This window comes from Psammomys obesus, unplaced genomic scaffold (assembly GCF_907164565.1).
Source record: "Psammomys obesus unplaced genomic scaffold, mPsaObe1.curated_primary_1811, whole genome shotgun sequence".
Taxonomy (NCBI): Eukaryota; Metazoa; Chordata; class Mammalia; order Rodentia; family Muridae; genus Psammomys; species Psammomys obesus.
In genome coordinates, this window is record NW_026594143.1 from 1,062,342 (window position 1) to 1,083,105 (window position 20,764).

At 42.3% G+C, this 20,764-nt stretch overlaps 1 protein-coding gene across 4 annotated transcripts in view; it reads right to left on the minus strand.

Moving 5' to 3' along the window:
- The window catches only part of Phf8 (PHD finger protein 8), a 102,611-nt gene extending 87,215 nt beyond the window's left edge, over window positions 1-15,396 (minus strand). For 3 of the 4 annotated variants that reach the window (XM_055617920.1, XM_055617919.1, XM_055617921.1), the window contains exons 1-2: window positions 15,193-15,396; window positions 14,032-14,210 (exon numbers count right to left, since the gene is read on the minus strand). In XM_055617920.1, coding sequence (XP_055473895.1) covers window positions 14,032-14,129 — 98 coding nt within the window. In that variant the 5' untranslated portion in view covers window positions 14,130-14,210; window positions 15,193-15,396. The remainder of the gene's footprint in view (window positions 1-14,031; window positions 14,211-15,192) is intronic. The other variant, XM_055617922.1, reaches the window with a different exon arrangement.
- Window positions 15,397-20,764: the final 5,368 nt, after the last annotated feature.

A 20,764-nucleotide genomic window follows, 5' to 3' on the forward strand; every position in this document is an offset into this window, starting at 1 on the left:
ACACACACACACACACACACACACACACACACACACACACACACACATGCACACACACATACCATGATTGTATCCCTCTGGAACCATAAACCCAAAATAAACCCTTCATTGTATGGTCATGATGTTTTATGATAGCAACAGAAAAGTAACATTAACTTCAGTTGTTATTGTTGTTTGTTTTGTGGCTAGGGACTGAACCTAGGGCCATACATGCTGGGTAAGTTTTCTGTCACTAAGTTAAAACCCTAGCTCTATTTCTCCTTTTAGGGATAGGGTCTCAAGTCCAGTATGGTGGTGCACGCCTTTAATTCTAGCAACTGGGAGGCAGAGGCAGGTGCATCTCTCTGAGTTCAAGGCCAGCCTGATCTACATAGTAAATTCAAGAATGGCTGTTTCTTTCTTTTTTTTTGGGGGGGGGGTGGATGCTACACAGGGTTTCTCTGTGTAGCCTTGGCTGTCCTGCACTATCTTTGTAGACCAGCATAGCTGTTTCAAAATATAGTGAGACCCTGTTTCAAAACAAACAAACAAAAATCCTACTTGAGATAGGGTCTCACTAAACTGCCTTGGTGATTCTCCTGCCTCAGTTTCCTGAATAGCTATAATGACAGGCTTAAGCTTGGCAGTACAAGTTTTTTATTTTTCCTGTCCCACTCTCCTAGGGCATTGAGGGCACATCATTTGGTACACAGAGTACATGCTCTGGACCTGAAATTTCTCCACCTGGGGACAGGGTTCTAGTCAGGGAAGTAAGAACAAATAAGATGTAAGACTCCAGAACTCAAGGTTCTAAGTTCTTGGCACATAAACCACTGATGTCACATACAAAAATCAAAAGTAACACACAACAGAAGCAGTGTATTAAACCTCAACTGTAGGGTTCCATATGACAACAGCATTCACATGCTCAGGAAGCCACTGTTAATCTAAAAAAGTCCTGGGGATGTGGCTTAGAGGTTGAACACCTGACTAACATGAACAAGGCCCTAAGTGTTTGATATCTAGCACCACAAAAAATGAGCAAAAGAAAAATAAAGCCAGCTGAATTGTTAGTGCCAGCCCATGATGATTTCTATTTCTCTTCTTCTTCCTTACTTCTGACACTCCTGCCATATACTATCTATTTCAGCTCTACCTATGCTGACCTATAACAAATATTCACTTATTTGTCATTTGTGCTTACTACATCTAGCACAGAAATTCTGGTATTTACCAAAAGTACTCAGCTCCTCCATCTCTCAAGTCTTGCTTCATTTACTAATTCAGCAAACATGAAATGAGCGAGATAGATAACTCCGCGACAAAGGAGGAAGATATACCAAAATTAACACACTGTCTCAATACACATTACCAGGTACCAAGGGTAGTAAAATGGAATGTTCTGGGTAGCTTCATGGGCAAAGAGAATAATTACAGCATAGGCATTGAAATTAAGCTGAGTTCAGTGTACGTACTCAACAAATATTTACTAAGTAAATGAGCTCATAAATATTAATTGTACACAGATACCTATAGAATGAACATTCTAGAGGGAAAAAGATGCAATGTCAGAACAGTTTCATTAAGTGCTACAAAGTAAGTAAAACAGAACAATGATTGATAAGTGAATGAGTAAATTTAAAGCCTACATAAAAGCAACTGGAGAAAAAAACTGAGCTATGGACTTTATATTATATTTTTGCTTTATAACAAATCAGGGACACTCTGTACAGCACCGAGACACTAAAACACAGAGGTTAAAAGATACAAAGATATGGGAGCCAGACTATCTTGGTTTGAATTTCACCTCTTCCATGTATAGCTGTGTGAACTTGGGCAATTTATATAAATTCTTTGTGGCCCAGTTTCTATACCTGTGAAACAGAAAAATTAGTAGCAACCAACTTACAGACTTGTTACAAGGATTCAATGAACTTAAAAAAATACTCAAGTGCCTAATACCTGTTAAATATTAACTATAACAAATGGGAAAATGAATTTGAATAGTTAGGCAAATTGCTGACAATTACAAAATTATTTTATGTAGCAAGACAATATAAAGATTTTGGTCTTCATGAATATATAATATCTAAGCAAGTATGTAGCTAAAATACAATAGTAGAACCAAATGCTACCAGAACACAATATCAGGCACCTGTTTTTTTGTTGTTTTGGTTTTGTTTGTTTGTTTTGTTTTGAGACAGGGTTTCTCTGTGTAGACCAGGTTGGCTTTGAACTCAGAAATCTTCCTGCCTTAGCTGGGATTAAAGGCGTGCTCCACCACAGCCTGACCAAAGTTAGGCACTTGATTGCTTCATCCAGCATTGTGGAACAAGTAGGACCCAAAGATCAAAGGAACCAGAACAGTAACAAGTTTTCCTCAAGATCCTATCTGGCTTCCTATCTACTCAGTCTCTGATCTCTGAGAATGTTCAAGGAGCCAGATCTTGTCACCAACCTGTGCCTTGGAAAGCCAATATCTTCATCCATAAATAAAGAAGGAAAAGAGTATATTCTACCTTTCTTCATTCAAAAAAATTTCAGAAAAATAAAAAACAAGTCAATTTTTGGTTTCTTGCAACAACCTTTATCAGATAGAATACAGTCTACAAAATCAGAAGCAAAGGCACCCACAGTCACTCCCCCTACCCCCCGTCCCTGCACTGGCTTCACTGATTCCAGGCACAAAGCACTTAGAGTAGTGCTAAAAAAGCTAAACAAGTTCCATGTACCTGAGAAATTTCTACTTTCACTGCTCAGTACCTGGCACATGAATTTGCCATTTAAAAGACCTCACTAAATTCCAGAATACGTTGATGTTACAGACAAAACAGACCATTCTCTATATCTCTTGTGAGCTTCTCTGTCACTGTACCATTACTCTAGTCCCACTTGTATTAAAATTCCTCAAAATGAAGTCATTTCTGACCTCTTTTTTCCCCACACTCTTAATTGAAACTATCAGCAAATTCTGTATTGATATATATTCAAAATAAAACAATTTCCCATCAATACAGACAGTAATCTAAATCAACATTTTTTAACTAGACCAGAATTTCTCAGGTTTCTTGGGGGTGGGGGTCTCATTCATGTATCCCACGTTGGTCTCAGACTCACTATGTAGCAAGGACAACCATGAATTTCTCATCCTCTTGGCTTCCACATCCTGAGTGTTAGAATTAGACATGTACAACCATGCCAGGTTTATGTGATGCTGGGATCCAATCCTAGCTTCAAAAATATTAGCCAAGCAATCTACCAACTGAGTCACAGCCCCGACTCAACTCTCCCATTTTTTTTTTCCTTTTTCTTTCTTTTTTTTTTTGGCATTTTGAGATAGGGTTTCTGTGTCACCCTAGCTTTCCTGGACTCACTTTGTAGATAAGGCAGGCTTGCCTTGAACTCACAGAGATCTGCCTCCCTCTTCCTCCCGAGTATTGGGATTAAAGGGATGAGCTACCACTGCCAGGCATGTTTCTCAATTTTATTTTATTTTTATTTTTTATGTTTCTCAATTTTTAAGAAACATCATGAACATCTAGAGGGCCTATTAAAAGCCATAATAAAAATTATAGCAATCTGATATAGTTCTCAATGTACATAGAACACATAGTTAAGATTAATTATGCTATAAATAAGAAAATGTTAAGGAACTTATTTTCTAAAAAAGTATTTACTTATTACAATTTATTTACTTTGTATCCCAGCTGTAGCACCTTCCATCTCCTCCCATTCCTACCCACTCTCCCTCTTCTTCCCCTATGACCCCCTTCCCTACTCCACTGATAGGGGAGGACCTCCTCCCTTTCTATCTGACGCTAGCCTATCAAGTCTCATCAGGGCTGGCTGTATCATCTTCCTCTGTGGCCCGGCAAGGTTGCACCCCTTCCAGGAGGAGGTGATCAAAGAGCTGTCCATGTCAGAGACAGCCCCTGCTCCCCTTACTAGGGAAGCCACTTGGAAATTGAGCTGCCTAGGTGCTACATCTGAGCAGGGGATCTAGGTCCTCTCCATGTATGGTCCTTGGTTGGAGTATCGGTCTCTGCAGGCCCCCTGGGCCCAAGTTTTTTGCTCTGTTGGTCTCCTGGTGCAGTTCCTGTTCCCTCCAGGTCTTTCTATCTCCCTCTTCTTCCATAAGGTTTCCTGCACTTTGCTCAAAGTTTGGCTATGAGTCTCGGTATCTTCTCCCATACCCTGATGGGTAGAGTCTCCCAGAGGCCCCCTGTGGAAGGTGCCTGTCCTGAGGAACTTAAATTTTTATTCCTCACTCAAACTGGAAAAATATAAATACCAGGTGATTCTAGTAAATTATATGTGAAAAATGTGTGCCAATCGTGGTGGTGCACACTTTTAATCCCAGTACTCCAGAGACAGAAGCAGGGGGATCTCTGTGAGTTCAAGACCAGCATGGTTGACAAAGCAAGTCCAGGACAGCCAAGGCTAAGTACAGAAATCTTGTCTCAAAAAACAAACAAACAAACAAAAATGTATAGAGACTTATGTTCATACTAAATATACTAAATATACTAAACATATTAAATATACTTAATATATTTAGCATATCAAATATACTAAAGAAAAAAGGAATATGGAATTATAAAACAGGTAAGCCACAGAAAGGCAGAAGAATGTAAACAGAGGCACACAGAACAGAGGAAAGCCTGAGGATATAGTTTAGTTGGTACCATGATTGCCCAGCATACACAAAGCCCTGTGTACAATGCCCAGCACCAAATAAAACCAAGTATATTATCTCAGGCTTGTAACCCAGAGCTCAGGTTGTGGCTGCCAGATCAGGAGTTCAAGGTCTCCCTTAGCTACATAGCCAAGTTTGAGGCCAGCTGAGCTATATAACACCCTCTTTCAAAGACCAAAACAGAAGCTAGCAAGATGATTCAACAAGTAAAAACTTTTTGTGCAAGTGCACACACATACACATGTACACATACATTTAATTTAAAAACAAAATCTCATTTTATGTCAGTGTAGACTGAAAGGAAAGGGATGAAGACTGGGTGTGGTTCAATGACAGACTGCTTGCCTGGCATTGTCTGGGAATGAGCCTTAGCATTGCAAAAAGAAAAGGGATAAAAAAATATATACAACGTCACCCTTAATCAAAAGAAAGTAGGAGTGGTCATATTAATATCAGATAAAGTACAGTTCTTTGCAAAGAGACCAGCAAGATTGGTCACTGGGAAAAGTACTTGCCACACAAGCCTAACAACCTGTGTTTGATACCCAGGTTCAATGTAAAAAGCAGGTTGAAAGTGGTGCACATCTGTAATCCCAACAGTCTCTCCTGCAGGGAGATGGGAGGCAGGAAGAGGAGAATCATCTGGAAGTTCGCAGGCCAGGTAGCCTAGATTACACAACAAGGCAGAAACAAGAGAGATCCTGCCTCAGCATGACTGAAGGTGGGAACTGTCTTCCGAAAGCTACCCCCTGACCTCCACACAGCTGTATGACACATGTACACCCTCACTAATACCATATATCAAATAAACACACACACATAGTAATAAATAAAAAGTTAAATTTTGAAAAAGAGAGAGAAAAAATAAGGGTTGGCAAAATAGCTAAGAAGGGTAAAGGTACTTGTTTTGTAAGGCTGATGACCTGATGACCTGAGTTTGATCCCAGGGACCCACATGGTGGAAAGAGAGAACTGACTCCAACAAGTTATCCTTTGACCTTCACATAAACACCATAGCACAAACATATACAAATACTCACACACAAAGAGAAGGAAAGAGAGGAAAGGGAGAGGCAGGGGGGAACAAAGAAATAAATACAACTAAAAAATGTTTAAAAACTCAGAAGTGTGTCTGGAGAGATGGTTCAGAGTTTAAGAGCACTCTCAGTTCTTCCAAAGGCTCTGAGTTCAATTCCCAGTAAACACATAGTGGCTCACAGCCATCTATAATGAGATCTGGTGTCCTCTTCTGGTGTGCAGGCATACATGCAGACAGAATATTGTTTACATAATAAATAAATCAATCTTAAAGAAGATTATTTTAAAAATTCAGAAGGTAGTTTTATGTCCCTTTAGCAAAATAATAGCAACGGGGCCTATAACTTCCTTAGCCGCAAGTTCTTAGCCAGGTTTATAGAATACAACATGAGTTTGCCATTATGGATCAGGCCTCGAGTCCAGTTAGAAAACTGTTGGTTACCCTATAGCATTCATGCTACTGTTGTGCCAATGAGCATATCTTGCCAGGCCAGTTATTTTAACTCACAGGATTCACATCTGGGTAAGACTACTGATGGTTTTTCTTCCTGAGTAGCCTACAAAAACACCTTCTGATACTATAAAAGTTAGCTAGTAGAAAGAATGCTTCCAGGTCAGAACCAGCTTGAATTTTCTGTGTCCTGTGATCAAAGTATATGGTATCTTCAGCAACAGGATCTTACCATCAAGTTCTAGTGAATAACCAAAAGCAACAATACGATGTATTGGTTTTTCAGGGGAAGGAGCTTCTAGGACCACCTTGACAAATGGAGTATTTCACACCTGGTACTGGTCTTTTTGATATTCTGTGGTGTCTAAGATGAGCATTATCCCTCTATGTAGGGTAACTTGAATTAAGCTCATCTGTGTGTATGTACGTACATATAATAGGAAGCTTATAAGGTATCATTTCTACATGGCTTTTTCAAACATCCTTGGTGCTGGTTATCTCTCTGCCTTCTCTACTTTACCACTCATGTTCTACTCCATACTTAAACCTTTACCTTTATTAGTCACCTGTCCTACATTATAACACCTTCTAAATATCTTCTAAATATCTATAGACACCCTCACCAGAGAATTATGTAGTGGAAGATGTTTAATTCTGAGCCTCACAACTGGTCAAAATGCAGAAAATAAGTCACTGTGGAGTGTTCAACCTGAATGAGACATCTATATCACAGCCCTTTCCCCCCAAGGCTCGGGAAACATAATGAAAGGCGAAGATTGTAAGATAGGAATCAGCCAGGCAGTGGTGGCGCATGCCTTTAATCCTAGCATTCAGGGAGGCAGACGCAAGAACCTCTCTGAGTTCTAGGCCAGCCTGGACTACAAAGTGAGTTTCAGGACAGCCAGGACTACACAGAAAACCCTGTCTCAAAAAAAAAAAAACAAAAAAACAAACAAACAAACAAAAACTAAGGATCTATATCACACTCTTTCCCTCCTCAAGGATTTCCCCCTCAGGAAGCATTGTGGAAGAAGGGGCAGAAAATTTTTAAGAAGAGGGAAGACTGCTGTGAAATAATATCTTCTAGACAGCCTTGAGTCATTGCATTCAAATACACAACAGATATGGTTGTCAGGATAGCACAAAACCTGCCTAAGATCAAGCCAGTTAAAACTCCAGCACAGATAGGAAAGGGGCTCAATGAGGTTCTACCTCTTGCTAAGAAACTATTAGCAGTCAGTAGCTGGTTTGTAAGAAGAGTCAGTTTTCTTCAGCCAAAGGAGGGGGAGACTCACACCATCGAATTTCATTTAAACAAGAATATTTTCCTCCAAACAAACAAGGAATTCAACACAAAGAAAAACTGGTACCATAAAATGGGTCAAATGCTTGTAGCGAAGGAGATCACATGCCCTAGTGAGAAAGCTACTACAGTTCTGTTCAATGGACATGATGTGTTCATCAAACTGCCATGTAAATAACTATGTCCATGCCTATAGAATATTACTGTTCTCAGGTATAGCAAGCTTCTGTTGCTGATCATGGTGGTGTACAACTTTAATCTCAGTGCTTGGACGGTAGACACAGGTGGATCTCTGTGTTAGATGTCAGCCTAGTCTACAGAATGAGTTCCAGGTCAGCTGAGGCTATATAGTAAGAAACAAACAAACAAACAGCCATGTGTAATGGCACATGCCTTTAATCCCACCACTCAGGGAGACAGACAGGAGGATCTCTGTGAGTTTGAGGCCAGCCTGGTCTACAAATCAAGCCCAGGACAGCCAAGGCTACACAGAGAAACCCTGTCTCAAAAAATCTAAAAACAAAACAAACAAACAAAAGAAGTAGAAGAAAGGAGTTGGGAAAAAAAGGGAATCAGTGAGAGGAAGTGAGAGGGGGTAATGGGGAGTGAATATGATCAAAATACATATATGAATAGGTCTATCTGGGAATATGGCTCAGCAGGTAAGAACATGTGCCATTTAAGACCCAAAATCAATCCCTGGAACCCACATAAAACAGCCAGATGCAGTGGTGCACATCTGTAAATCCAGTATTCCTATAGGGAAATGGGAGGTGGAAACAGATGGAAGGTAAAAACAGGACAGTTACCCAGATCACAGACCAGCTAGCCTGGAGTAATAGTGGAGCAGAAACAAGAGACACTGCCTCAAAAAGGCAGAAGCAGAGATCTAACTCCTAAAAAGTTGTCCTCTGACCTCCACATGTGCTGTGGTTCATACGCAGGCCCTGCCCCACATTTGGGAAGCAGAGACAGGCGGATCACTGTGAATTCAAGGTCAGCCTGGTCTACAAAGCAAGTCCAGGACAGCCAAGGCTACAGAAAGAAACTCCATCTCAAAACAAACAAACAAAATTATACATTTCTCAAATGTGGGCCCCATTTACCTACTGAATCAGAAACTGAGGTTAGGATCTATCTTGGTTTTTTTGTTTTGTTTTGTTTTGTTTTTTTGTTTTTTTTTTCAGTGTGTCTTTGAAATAACTCTGAGGCATACTAAAGTTTAAAAAGCACTGCTCTACAAATTGGAGTGAAGCTATTCAGTATTTTTTTTCTTATTTTGAAATCAGATAATGTGAAATTCAAATCCACACTCAGAAACTTACTTAACCTCCACAGTTCCAGATTCTTATCATCAAAATAGCGTAGTTGCCTTCTTTACTATAACCACTCCAGGTGGTAACTTGTCATTACACACCAAAATCCTAACTGAACTTCAAAAGTCTATAAGATATGAAGAGATTGCTATCATTTTTAGGTATTTGTGGACATGAAATCTATGAGGTTGGAGTTAGAGATATGGCTCAGTGCTAAGAGGGTGCTTTGCATGTTTGATGACCTTAGTCAGCAGATCCTAGCATACAAGTAAAATGTCAGGTATGGCAGTAACCCCAGTCCTGTGAAGAGCAAAGGCAGGAAGATCGCTGGGACTTGCTAGCTAACAGTTTAACTCAAGGTTCAGTGAGAGGTTGTCTCAAGAGAATAAAACAGAGAATGATAAAACATTTAATGTCTTCCTCTGGCCTCTGTGGGCTCACAAACATATGTTCATACTCATACACATACAAGCATACACATAATCACACAATGCACACACACTGGGTGTGTGTGGTTTAACCACTGTGAGCAATCATGAAAATTCTACAATATTTAGTAGTTTCCGATTGAATTAAAATAAAAACTTAGAGTACACTGAGCACGGCAGGGTAGGGATGTACTGAGTAAGCAAGAACAGCCAGCCGCCCACTAAGGATCTGTTTTTCAACTAGGTTCCTTGTTCTCTGGCAGCCCACAGAAAGAAGCAGAAGAAATTTTAAAAACTGGATGTTTTCATGAAACTTGTGTCAGAATGTACAAACAAGCAGAATATAGCTTAGAAATGTGATTAAAGATAGATCTGACCCACAAACCCATAAACATTTGTAAGCTTAACATTCTTAGCCAGGCAATGGTGGCACACGCCTGTGATCCCAGAACTTGGGGAGGAAGAGGCAGGCAGATCTCTGTTAATTCGAGGCCAGCCTGGTCTACAAAGCAAGTACCGGACAATCAGGGTTACACAGAGAAACCCTGTCTCGAAAAACATAAACAAAAATCTAACAATTCTGATGGGCATGATGGGGCACACATGTAATCCCAGCACTTGGTAGGCAGAGGCAGGCAGATCTCTGTGAGTTAAGGCCAGCCTGGTCTACAGAATCCAAGACAGCCAGGATCACACAGAGAAACCCTGTCTCAAAAAACCAAAACACACACACACACAACCCCCCCCAACCAAACAAAATTCTTAAAATTTCAGTGGTTTTAACCTTATAAATGTCAAATGTCTACAGTAAAAAGATGCTCACCAGTCATGTTCTTCTTTTTGTTTTGACCAACAATCATATCAAGATGAAAAAAACCTTCCCAGAATCCCCTAGTTTTATTACCTCACATTATTTATAATATAAGAAAATACAAATAATGTTAAGCATAAAAGGAATGATCAAGTAACAGGTGACAAACATATAGATAACATGGTATCAGAAATAGGTTTTAGATGATTATTTAGCAGTCTGGCAAATACCCACATTAAAATTTTAGGTGTGGGGGGTGCAGGAGGTCACAAAAATGGTATTTATGTATAATCCCAACCTATAAAAACATATGTTACTAAAAGAACAAGAGTTACTACAACAGCAGCAAAAAAAAAAAAAAAAAAAAAATTAGCAGTGAATTGTACCCAACAGATTCATAGATGACTTTTTATTTCTTTCTATTATTTTTCTATATTTTCTATAATGGACATGTCACACTTATACAATAAAAAAAAATCATTTTTTCTTTTTTCTTTTTTTTTTTTTTTTTTTTTGCCCAGGCCAGCCTTGAACTTGCAATCCCTCTTCTTCAGTCTCTAAAGTAGCTATAATTACAGACCTATGCCCTAAAGCCCAGTATAAAATTAAAAAAAAAAAAAGTTCTTTTAAAAAATCTGGGTTGGGGCTTATGAGATGGCTCAGCAGGTATTGCTTGTCACCAAGCCTGACAACCTGAGTTCATTCTTGGTCTCACGTGGTAAAAGGAGAAAACTGACTCCTGCAAGTTGTCTTCTGACCTCCACATTCATATCATGCCATGGTATACACAAGCCAAACACACACAAACAAATAAATTTAATTTTAAAATCTAACTTTCAGGCACTAAGGAGATAGCTCAGTGGGTAAAGAGTGTTTGCTATGAAAGCAAGAGGACCTCAGTTAAAAATCCCCAAAACTAACATAGAAATGACCATGGCCATAGTGCTTCTAACCCTAGCACTGAGGGGAAATAGACAAGTGGATCTCTGGAGCTTGTTAGCCACATAGTCTAACCCAAGCTCCAGGTTTGGAGTGAAAACTAAGATCCCTGACATCCTCTTCAAGCTTCTGCATGTACACACATGGATACATATACTCCATTCTCACAGAAGTACACTCTCTCTCAAGCCTAGCTTTCAGGCTGGGGAGATGGCTCAGTGAGTAAAGTTACCAGACAACAGGAACACTTCAGTTCAATCTCCAGAAACATATGTAAAACAGCTTGTAGTACATTAGGAGACAGAAATGGGATGATGCCTGGGGCTATCTAGCCAGCCAACTTAAAAAGCACCAGCACAGTAGGAGATCCTATCTCAAATAAAACAAGCTGGGTGGCTCCAGAAGAATGAAGCCTGACGTTGACCTTTGGCCTCCACATACAGACATACTTAGATGTACCCACCCACATTCATAAATACTCACAAGTAGAAGAAAAAAATTTAACTTTCAGACTTGGGTATAGACAAAATAATTTATGGAATGTCAGTTATGGAGTCTGACACAGAGTAGAAGCTTAGGAAGCATTCATTCCTGTTCTGTTTCCAGATTTCTATACTGTGAGCAAAAGCCCTTTTCCAGAGATATTAAACTTATACACTTCTTATACAATCCAAACTATGGGCAATAGTATAATAGCTTTTATCATGAAGACTTGTTCATTTATTAAAAAACATACTCAACATCTATTGCATGTATTTAGCATTGAACCAGAAAATGAAAAATAACATCTCTGCCCCCAGAAAGTAGCAAAGACAAATATAACTATAAGATGAGATATTTTTTTATTCTTGATATTTTTTTCTTTTTAGACAGGGTTTCTCTGTGTAACCCTGGTTGTCCTGGAAATAGCTCTATAGACTATGCTGGCCTTTAACTCACAGATATTTGCCTGCCTCTGCCGCTCAAGTGCTGGGATTAAAGGTGTGCACTGCTGCTGCCACCACTACCCAGCTAAATTTTTCTGTTTGTTTTTTTGAGACAGGGTTTCTCTGTGTAGCCTTGGCTGTCCTGGACTCATTTTATAGACCAGGCTCACCTTGAACTCACAGATATATGCCTGCCTAACCTCCTTCAGCTCTGGATCAAAAGCATGTATCACCATGACTAGCAAAATAATTATTTTTTTTCCTCTTCTTTTTTTTTTTTTTTGAGACAGGGAGACAGGGAGACCGGTTTTTTCTGTGTAGCCTTGGCTGTCCTAGACTCACTTTGTAGACCAGGCTGACACGAAACTCAACAAAGATCCGGCTGCCCAGGAACTCACACTTTTAATCCCCACACTTGGGATTCAGAGGCAGGTGGATCTCTGAAGTCAAGGCCAAAAACAGGAGGGGGCAGTATGACAGGAAATTAGATTAACTAAGTAGATCATAAAATGTCTGTCTGTAACAGAAAAAAAAAAAAAAAACCTAAATTTTATTCTGTAGGGGAAGCATTGAGAGAATAATTTAAGCTGAGGAATGATGACCTGATCAGCACTGTTAAAAACAAGCAGGAATATTGACCATTTTTGCATGTGTATGACAGTGAGACATTAAACTAGTCCCTTATTCATGCCAGGCAAGAGCTTACCACTATGTCATATCCTAAGTTCTTTACATTATTTTTATTTTGAGACAGTCTTGTTAAGTTGACTGTGCAGGCCTTGAACATGAGACACACTGGCCTCAGCCAGTACAATTATATAGGATTGCAAATTAGACAGGACTTCCTTCAGGAAGCTGGGATTACAAGTGTGTGCCACAATGCCTAGCTATGATTTTTTTTTTTTCTTCTGAAGACAAAGTCTCATGTGTCCCAAGCTGACATGGAACTACTATGTGACTGCCAAGTAACAAGATTACAAGTGTTATGCCACCACACCCAGTTTATGCAGTGGTGGGGACTGAACCCAGATCTTCTAGTGTTCTAGACAGGCATTTTATGATCTTCCAGTGTTCTAGTCAAACATTTTACTAACTGCACTACATTTCCCAACCCTTATGGGAGACATATTAATCCCCACTTATTTCCAGATTAAAGGGAAAGATCTCACCCCTAAGTTTGTCACGTCTTACACAAAACAACATAGGGCAGAAAGTAGAACTCTGTACCAGACACATAATAAATAATCAATAAAGATCAATTAAATGTGAACTTGGATGTATTGCATCAAAGTAGTCCCACCTTAGGTCAGAATTTTGGCAATACCAGTACCTTTACTTTGCTTTTGAGCATAATAGGAACACCTCATCTGAAAGTTAAGATTGACAACTGAAAATTCTAGAACCTAACATATAACAGAATGGTACCATATACTGTTTTTATTACTCCAGTGTACAAATCCCCCCAGTAATAGGATAACATCATGATTTCTATTACATACACTAACCTCACTAGAAACCTGGGTGACAGGTGCATTCATCCTATTGTTTTACCCTATGTCTTTTAATTTTAATTTAGTTAGCTGGTCCTGCAGACAGCACAGAAATAAAATATTATTGCAGTTCTGCCTCCATCTACTGAATGCAAGCAAACTGCTTTACAGCTATGAAAGAGGTATTTATTGATCTGTAAGTAAGGCTCACGGAAGCAAAAGCAACTCTTCCAAGGCCACTGATAGTAAGTTACAAAGAAATCCATGTTATTCTCAGATATTCAAAATGCAGTGCTGCCTCCCCCAAAGCCAGCAGGATACAAAACTGATACTTTCTTTGTAGCTGGAAGGTAGCTGCAAAGTAAAGTATGCATGCATGTACACACACACACACACACACACACACACACACACACACACACACAGTACAATAAATACATATGGGTAAGGAGAAACCAGAGACCAATGTCAGCTAGGACCTAGTCTGCAAGAAGGAATAGAAAAACCTAAGTCTAGCAGTGGGGAGCTGAAAGTAAATTGAGAATAGGGCTACTTTTTGAGCAGGAGTAGAAAATGGGGCTGAGAGGAGAGAACAAGTGAAAACACAATACACCTGGCCAGCGCACCCCGACCAGCCTGGCCTGCCCTTCTTACCTGCCGTGAAACCAGTCCTGGCACATGTCACACTCGATCATGAAGCGGGTCACATCATAAGGCAGTCGGCAGAGGCAATACACAGGCACTGAGGCCATCTTCACAGGGTGATGGATCGTTTTGCGTCGTGCCAGGTTTGTGGCTTTAAGAGGGTCAAAAGGCAGCAACAAGCGCCTTTCCTAGACCGCGGCAGGACACAAACAATACTTTTTTTTACAAAGTGACTCCTCAGCCCCGGGTTTCCAGATCGTCCTGTGTCTCCGACACCACACCAGCCCCTGGGTACCAACCTTCCATTCTGAAAGAGGGAATAACCCAACCGGGACTCAACGCAGCTGTGGAGAGTGCAGGAGTTAAGTAAAGTCCACCCACCGTTCGGGATTTCTTTCACTTCCAAGGAACAGAAAGAACGTTCTGCGCTCTGCTCTGCCCTGCCTCCAAAACGCCTCCCCCAGCCCCCTACCTTCTTTGGCCCTCAAGTCAGTGACAACTTCTTTCCGGGTTTCATGTAAATATCTGAAAGCTTTCGGGAAGCTTCTTTAATCCCTCACTGAATCCTCTGTTCACTAGGCTCTTGCTTCCCAGTACTCTCAGCTCCCTTTATTATGACGCAAACCACGGCATAAAGGATGAGGCTAGGAAGAGGGACGCTGATGGAGAGACCCTCTCTAGCCCCCCAAATAGAAAGAACCGGAGATGCGTAAATCCCTGAAAGTCTGCGCAGGTTATTCCAAATTACCCCCCAAAGCCTTCAGGAACAAGACAAACAACACTCAGCACCCAACTCAAATCTACTTCTGGGATTTCATTCGGAGAGTTTAAATGCTTCTTGTCGTCATTCTCAGAATCATTCCTTCCCTACCAGTCAAGAGTCTCGTTATGCTCCAAAATGAAATAATTCGCAATTTCCTCCTCCACTTTAAAGCTGACAGGGAACCTATCTCATCCCTGGTACTAAAAACGATCTCTTCGAAGCCCCAATAAACTGACTAGAATTTCCTTACACCCAGGAAACTAAGCAAAGATTTCCCCCCCACAGCTCCCAAATGGCAGGCATTTCCTTACAGTCCCTTCAGACTGTCGAGGGCTCTGCTGTACCCCTCAGCTGACAGAGGTTTCATCTTAGACAAAAATACCTTGCTTGTAGCCCCCAAAACTTACGAGGATCTCTTCACGCCTCCCCGACTGACAGGAACCTTTTCACGCCCCAAACCTGACAAGAACGTCCTCGGTCCCAAACCCTACAGGGAGCTCTCCATACCCACGGCTGCAAGAGACTCCTCAAGGCGCAGAGCTTAGCCCCAGAGACTCGCCAGCGACTGGCCTCGCTCCGGGGCAACACAGCTCTATGTTAAGCAGAGGCTATCCGGCCAGTTCCGGCCCCAGAGGCAGCGCGCGGTGGATTCTGGGATTGCCGCTGTGAAACTGTGAACCTTACTTGCCTTCTCCTAGAAACCACATGCCGCGTCACGCAGTGCCTGTAGTCTGACGGGGCTTTAGGGCAATGTTCACCACCGCACTCCCACAGTCTGGCCTTTAGGGCTTTCTAGAGACCGAAGCTGAAGCCTGAGGGAGGAAGGGAGGGGGGTGAAGTGGGCGGGGAGGGGGGGCGCGGCCGGGCGAACTGGCAAACGGCTTTGTCGCTACACGGTCAGGAGAGAGCCTCACGCCGATGAACTGGCCGTCAGGTCTGGAAAAGTCTGCCGGAGAAGTCCCCCAGGGAAGCCGATAATAGTGGTGGGAGACTGAAAGCGATCAATAAAGTTTATTCAAAATAACGAGGAAGTTGAGGCGGAGAGGGGTGGAGAAATATGGTAAACAGCTACCATATTGAGAGTGGCAGCGTTCGGTGAGGAACCAAGCTAGCCGCCATCTTATGAGGCCCGGGCACGCGAGGTGAAGGTGGAGCCCAGAGTGTCAAGCTGGAGGCTCTCTCGTGACGTCATTGGGCGGGACGACACCTTGAGCGGGGCGGTGCACACTAATCTTAGGACATGCTCTTCTTTTAGGTGGCCCAATTGCCGCTTGAGACCTTGAGCTGATAGGCGGAGAAACCGCCATCTTAGGCGAGGCGGTAGTTTGGCTCCATTTTGAGTGGGGCCTGGAACGCAAGTCTTCCCCACCCCTGGGCAAACTGGGAGTTAAAAACACAAACCCGGCACCTTCCTCCTCCCTCCTAACACTCACTGCTCCTCCCTAGTCTCCTCCTATGAGAGGGGGTGAACTCTGACTCCAAACAACTACACTGATAGGAAGGGCTGCGGGGGCGGGCTTCAGCCTCGGGAAAGACGGAATACTTCCCGTAGCCCCTGTACTTCGAGCACTTTTAGCGGACTAAGTCCTTTTCCTACGGCTGGAGTAGCATCTGATCTTAACTCCGTGAGGAAATTCTGTGAAGAAAACAGGTTTAGAGAAAGCAAAGTGATTTGAGAGCCTGGAAATTGAAAACAGCACCTTCCAATTTCCCCCATCTTTTCCCAGGCTCTTTTCACCGACAGACCTTGCAGGTACAATCCATAAGGAGCAAATACAGTTCAAGGATTTCCATACATCTGTACCAGAATTTTCTGCCTGAATATAGTATATTTTAATATGGCACTGTTTTATTTTTCCTCAAACATTAATGAGATATCCCTAGTTCTCTCACTATATCAATTTCCTAGTGAATCTCATTACTTTATAAATAAAGTGTGTTTAAAATTTTTTCTGGGGCTGAAGAGATGGCTCAGTGGTTAGGAGCACTGGCTATTTTTCCAGAGGACCCGGGTTCAATTTCCAGCACCCACAGGGCAGCTCACAGCTGTCTGTAACACCAGTTCTAGGAGATCTGGCATCCTCACACAGACACACATGCAGGTAAAATATCAACACGTTTGAAATAAAAATAAATAAATGTTGGAAAAAATTGTTTTCTTACAGCAAGGGCAAAAGTGGGGTGGAAAAAAAGATTTTGAGTACAATTTTTCTAGCTGGCGAACAGAAATAGAAGGACTAAAAAGTCCTTGTCAGTGAAAAATAATTTCCCTCTCTCCTTGTTTTCCATTTCTCCTTTCTTCTCTCCACCTCGGTGGAGGCTTCTTGAGTGCTGTGATTATCAGCTGGTGAAGAACTCTTTAAAAACACCTGAGAAAATGGAGCAGGAAAGTCACAAGTTTAACAAAAAAGAGGGAGGGAGAGAGGAAAAAGAAGAGTAAAATAAGCTAAGAGCCTCACAGGCTACTTGCTGTTTTAAGATATACTTCAGGGATACTAAGAGGATATAGAAAGATTTCCTTGGCATAGGATGTAGCTCAGTTAATAGAATACTTGCTTAGCATGCACAAAGCCCCCATGTTCAATCCTTAGCACTGCATAAACCTTGGACAATAGCCTAGATACTCAGGAGGTTCAGAAGTTCAAAGTCATCCTTAGCTACATAAGTTGCAAGCCATCCTGGGATACAAGAAATCACAGCTAAAAAAAAAAAAAAAAAAAAAAAAAAAAGTTTAATAGTATTGAACACAAAAATAATGTGCAAGGGCAACAGTGGCACATACCTTTAATCCCAGCGTTTGAGAGGAAGCGGCAAGTGGATATCAGTGAGTTCCAGGACAGCCTGATCTACACAGAGAAACCCAGTGGGGAGTCATAGTGTAAAGAATTAGATCAAGGGGGTTAGAGAGATGGCTCAATGGTTAAAAGCACTGACTACTGAATGAGTTCCAGAACAGCCAGCGCTACACAGGGAAACCTGTTGGGATCCATAAGCAGTCATCTCTACAGCCAGCCCCGAGGGACCTGACTAACGGGACATCAGGCATCTATGAGGCCACCTACGGATCATCTGTGGACCACCTGAAACCACCTGTGCACGCTCTGGGTCACCTTATAAGAGAACTTGCACCACCTCCACCCCACTCTCTTGCCCTATTCAGAGACAGTCTCTGTGACCCCTTCCCCTAATAAACCGCCCACATGGAACCAGTTGAATGGCATGATTTGTGAACCTGCCCTGAAACTTTGCTGCACAGTCTTAATATTGGTGCACTTGGCCAAGAATAGGCACTTCCAGTGGTCACACCACGTGGTGGTTGCTTTTGGCACCAGCACCCTACCAGAGCTGCTAGAAACCTAATTCATTTCAATTCTGCCCATGACCTACTTTCCAGCAACCAGATCGCTATTCCTAAGTGCAACTTGACTGGTGAGTTCCCCTCATTGGTCAGCGTAAATGTCTCTCTTGGTAGGGGAAGATTGACCATTGCGCATCCAGCAACTTCCTGGTACTTTTTGAGGTGGAGGAACCCCCAACCATGGCCTTCACTGGCCATGGTTGACACTTTTTGCTGACCTCCATTTAGAGCTTCCTTTTTCCTTGGGTGAGATTTTTTCCCCCTTCTACTTGCATGGTTCCCCCCTTCTCTTGTTCATATACAAAAATCCTAGCACTAGATAAACCGTGTCTCCTACGGGCAGGTGTGCCCTTGGTCTCTGGCCAAAGCTGACAAGCTGTTGGATCAAGTAGGGCCATACTGCTCTACTGAGCCAAACCTTGAGTTTGGGACGCCCCTGGCAGGTACTGACTCCTACTCTCCCAATGGGAACTGCCCATTTGTCTGTTCCCCCAGCATCCCCACTGGGATGTCTTCTGGAGAATTTTAAAACCCTTTGCTTGGAGCATGAGTTAAAGGCCTCTTAGCTCATATGCCTCTGTAGTAAAACTTGGCCTACGTATTCCTTAGATAATGGCTCAAACTGGCCGATTAACAGCACATTAAATCCCAATATTTTACAGGATCTTTTTAACAACTGTCAGCGATCTAGTAAATGGAAGGAGGTATCTTATGTTCAAGCTTTCTGTCTTCTTCACTGTAAACCTTCTGTCTGTTCTTGCTGTTCTCCTACCCAATTTCTTCTAGCTATAAAGTCTCAACCTCAAGAGTTCTCTACCTTTGATCCCACAAATGAACTTCCACCTCACCATTCTCAACCTCTGGCTTCTTCTCAACCTCCATCTTCTCCCTCCTCCTCTGCTTCCTCCTCTTCCTCTTTGGGTTCTCCAGTATCTTTACCCACCTCTCCAGCCCCCTCCCCAGTAACAGGCTGCCCTAGTTGTCCTACTTTTGTATCTACTTTCACCCCAACAATAACAATTGGCCCTCCTGCAACTTGCTCTTGCTCTATAGTGAAGCCCCCTTCTTCTTGTACTCAGCATAAACTAGCCTCAATTCTTCCCTTGCGGTAGGTGGCCAGTGTAGATGGCTTAGTTAGGGTGCCTGTTCCCTTCTCATTAACTGAACTTTCTCAAGTAGAAAAGAGACTAGGATCCTATACCTCTCATCCTTCCACTTTCATTAAAGAATTTCAGTACCTCACTCAATCTTACAGTCTTACCTTCCATACATTATATATATATATATATATATATATATATATATATATATATATATATGATTCTTCCCAACATCAGTTCTAAGCTTAAATGCTTGCAGAGAGGACCTCTGACTCCACAGGCAAAAGTCTTAGCACTGGCCTTTAAGGTGTACCATGGGAGAGATGAGAAAGCCCGCAAGCAAAATACCAAATGCTGGCCAAGGCCATCTGACCAGCCTTAGTGACTACCCAGGCTCCCTTGCCTCCTAAGGCATGAGGAACACAGGCTCCTTGTTTCAAATGTGGTCAAGAAGGTCACTGGGCCAGGTTTTGTCCTAACCCCCACAAGGAACCAGGACCATGTCCAAAATGCCACCAAGAGGGACATTGGGGTGTTGACTTGCCACTATTTCTCCCATGATATGGGGGCATCACTCCCAGATCGCCCTCTGGCCAATATCCTAGGCCTGACTATGGATGACTGAAGATGCCTGGGTTCCCTTGACTGTCATCACTAGCAGGGAGCCACGGGTAATTATCATGATATCAGGGCAGCCCATCTCCTTTCTTGTGGACATCAGAGCCACTTACTCAGTCCTGATGGAGTATTGGGGACCAACCTCTCCTTCTCGTTCCCCTATTGTCAGGGTAGGGGATCAGCCTTGCCAGCCTTGCAGGACTCTAACCACTTAATTGTATTTCCTTGACTCATTCCTTTTTAGTGATGCCAACCTGTACAATCCCCTTACAGGGAAGGGACTTTTTAGCCAAAGTGGGAGCCTCTATCTCCTTTACTCCACCCATTCGCTTGACCCTAAGCTTGCCAGCATCCTCTCTCCACCTTCTCCTAGCTACCCTACCTGTTGTGTAATGTTGCTTCCTTTACCAGCCTCTCAAGCCTCCCCAAGTCTGGGATGTCCAAAACCCCTCTGTCACTAGGCACCATTCCCCTGTGGTCATTCAGCTACAGGATCCCACCCGGTATATTACCCAATCTTTGGGGATGGGAAAAGTTGAGCAGGTAATTAAACACTCCAATAAGGTCATTCTCTCTCTGACATCCCCCCTCCTAAATAATACAAACCTGTCATTTCATTTCCTGCTGCAGACTCTGACCTCGGCCTACAAGCTCTTTGGCATGACCCAACGGGGCCATTTTAAAGCTTGCTAGCTGTGTGTCCCACCTGAGACCAATTTAGAAATACTGCTGACAGCTTCTCCGGTGCCTCTCTCAAGTAACCTTACTTCACTATTCACTAACTGCCCTGACTCTGATTTTACCACAACCCTTTTTTATAACACCTTCTTTGGCGTGGCAAGCTGTTTCAAGGCATCCAGGACATACTCTGTAGGAATGCTAAATTCCTTAGACTGCAATAAA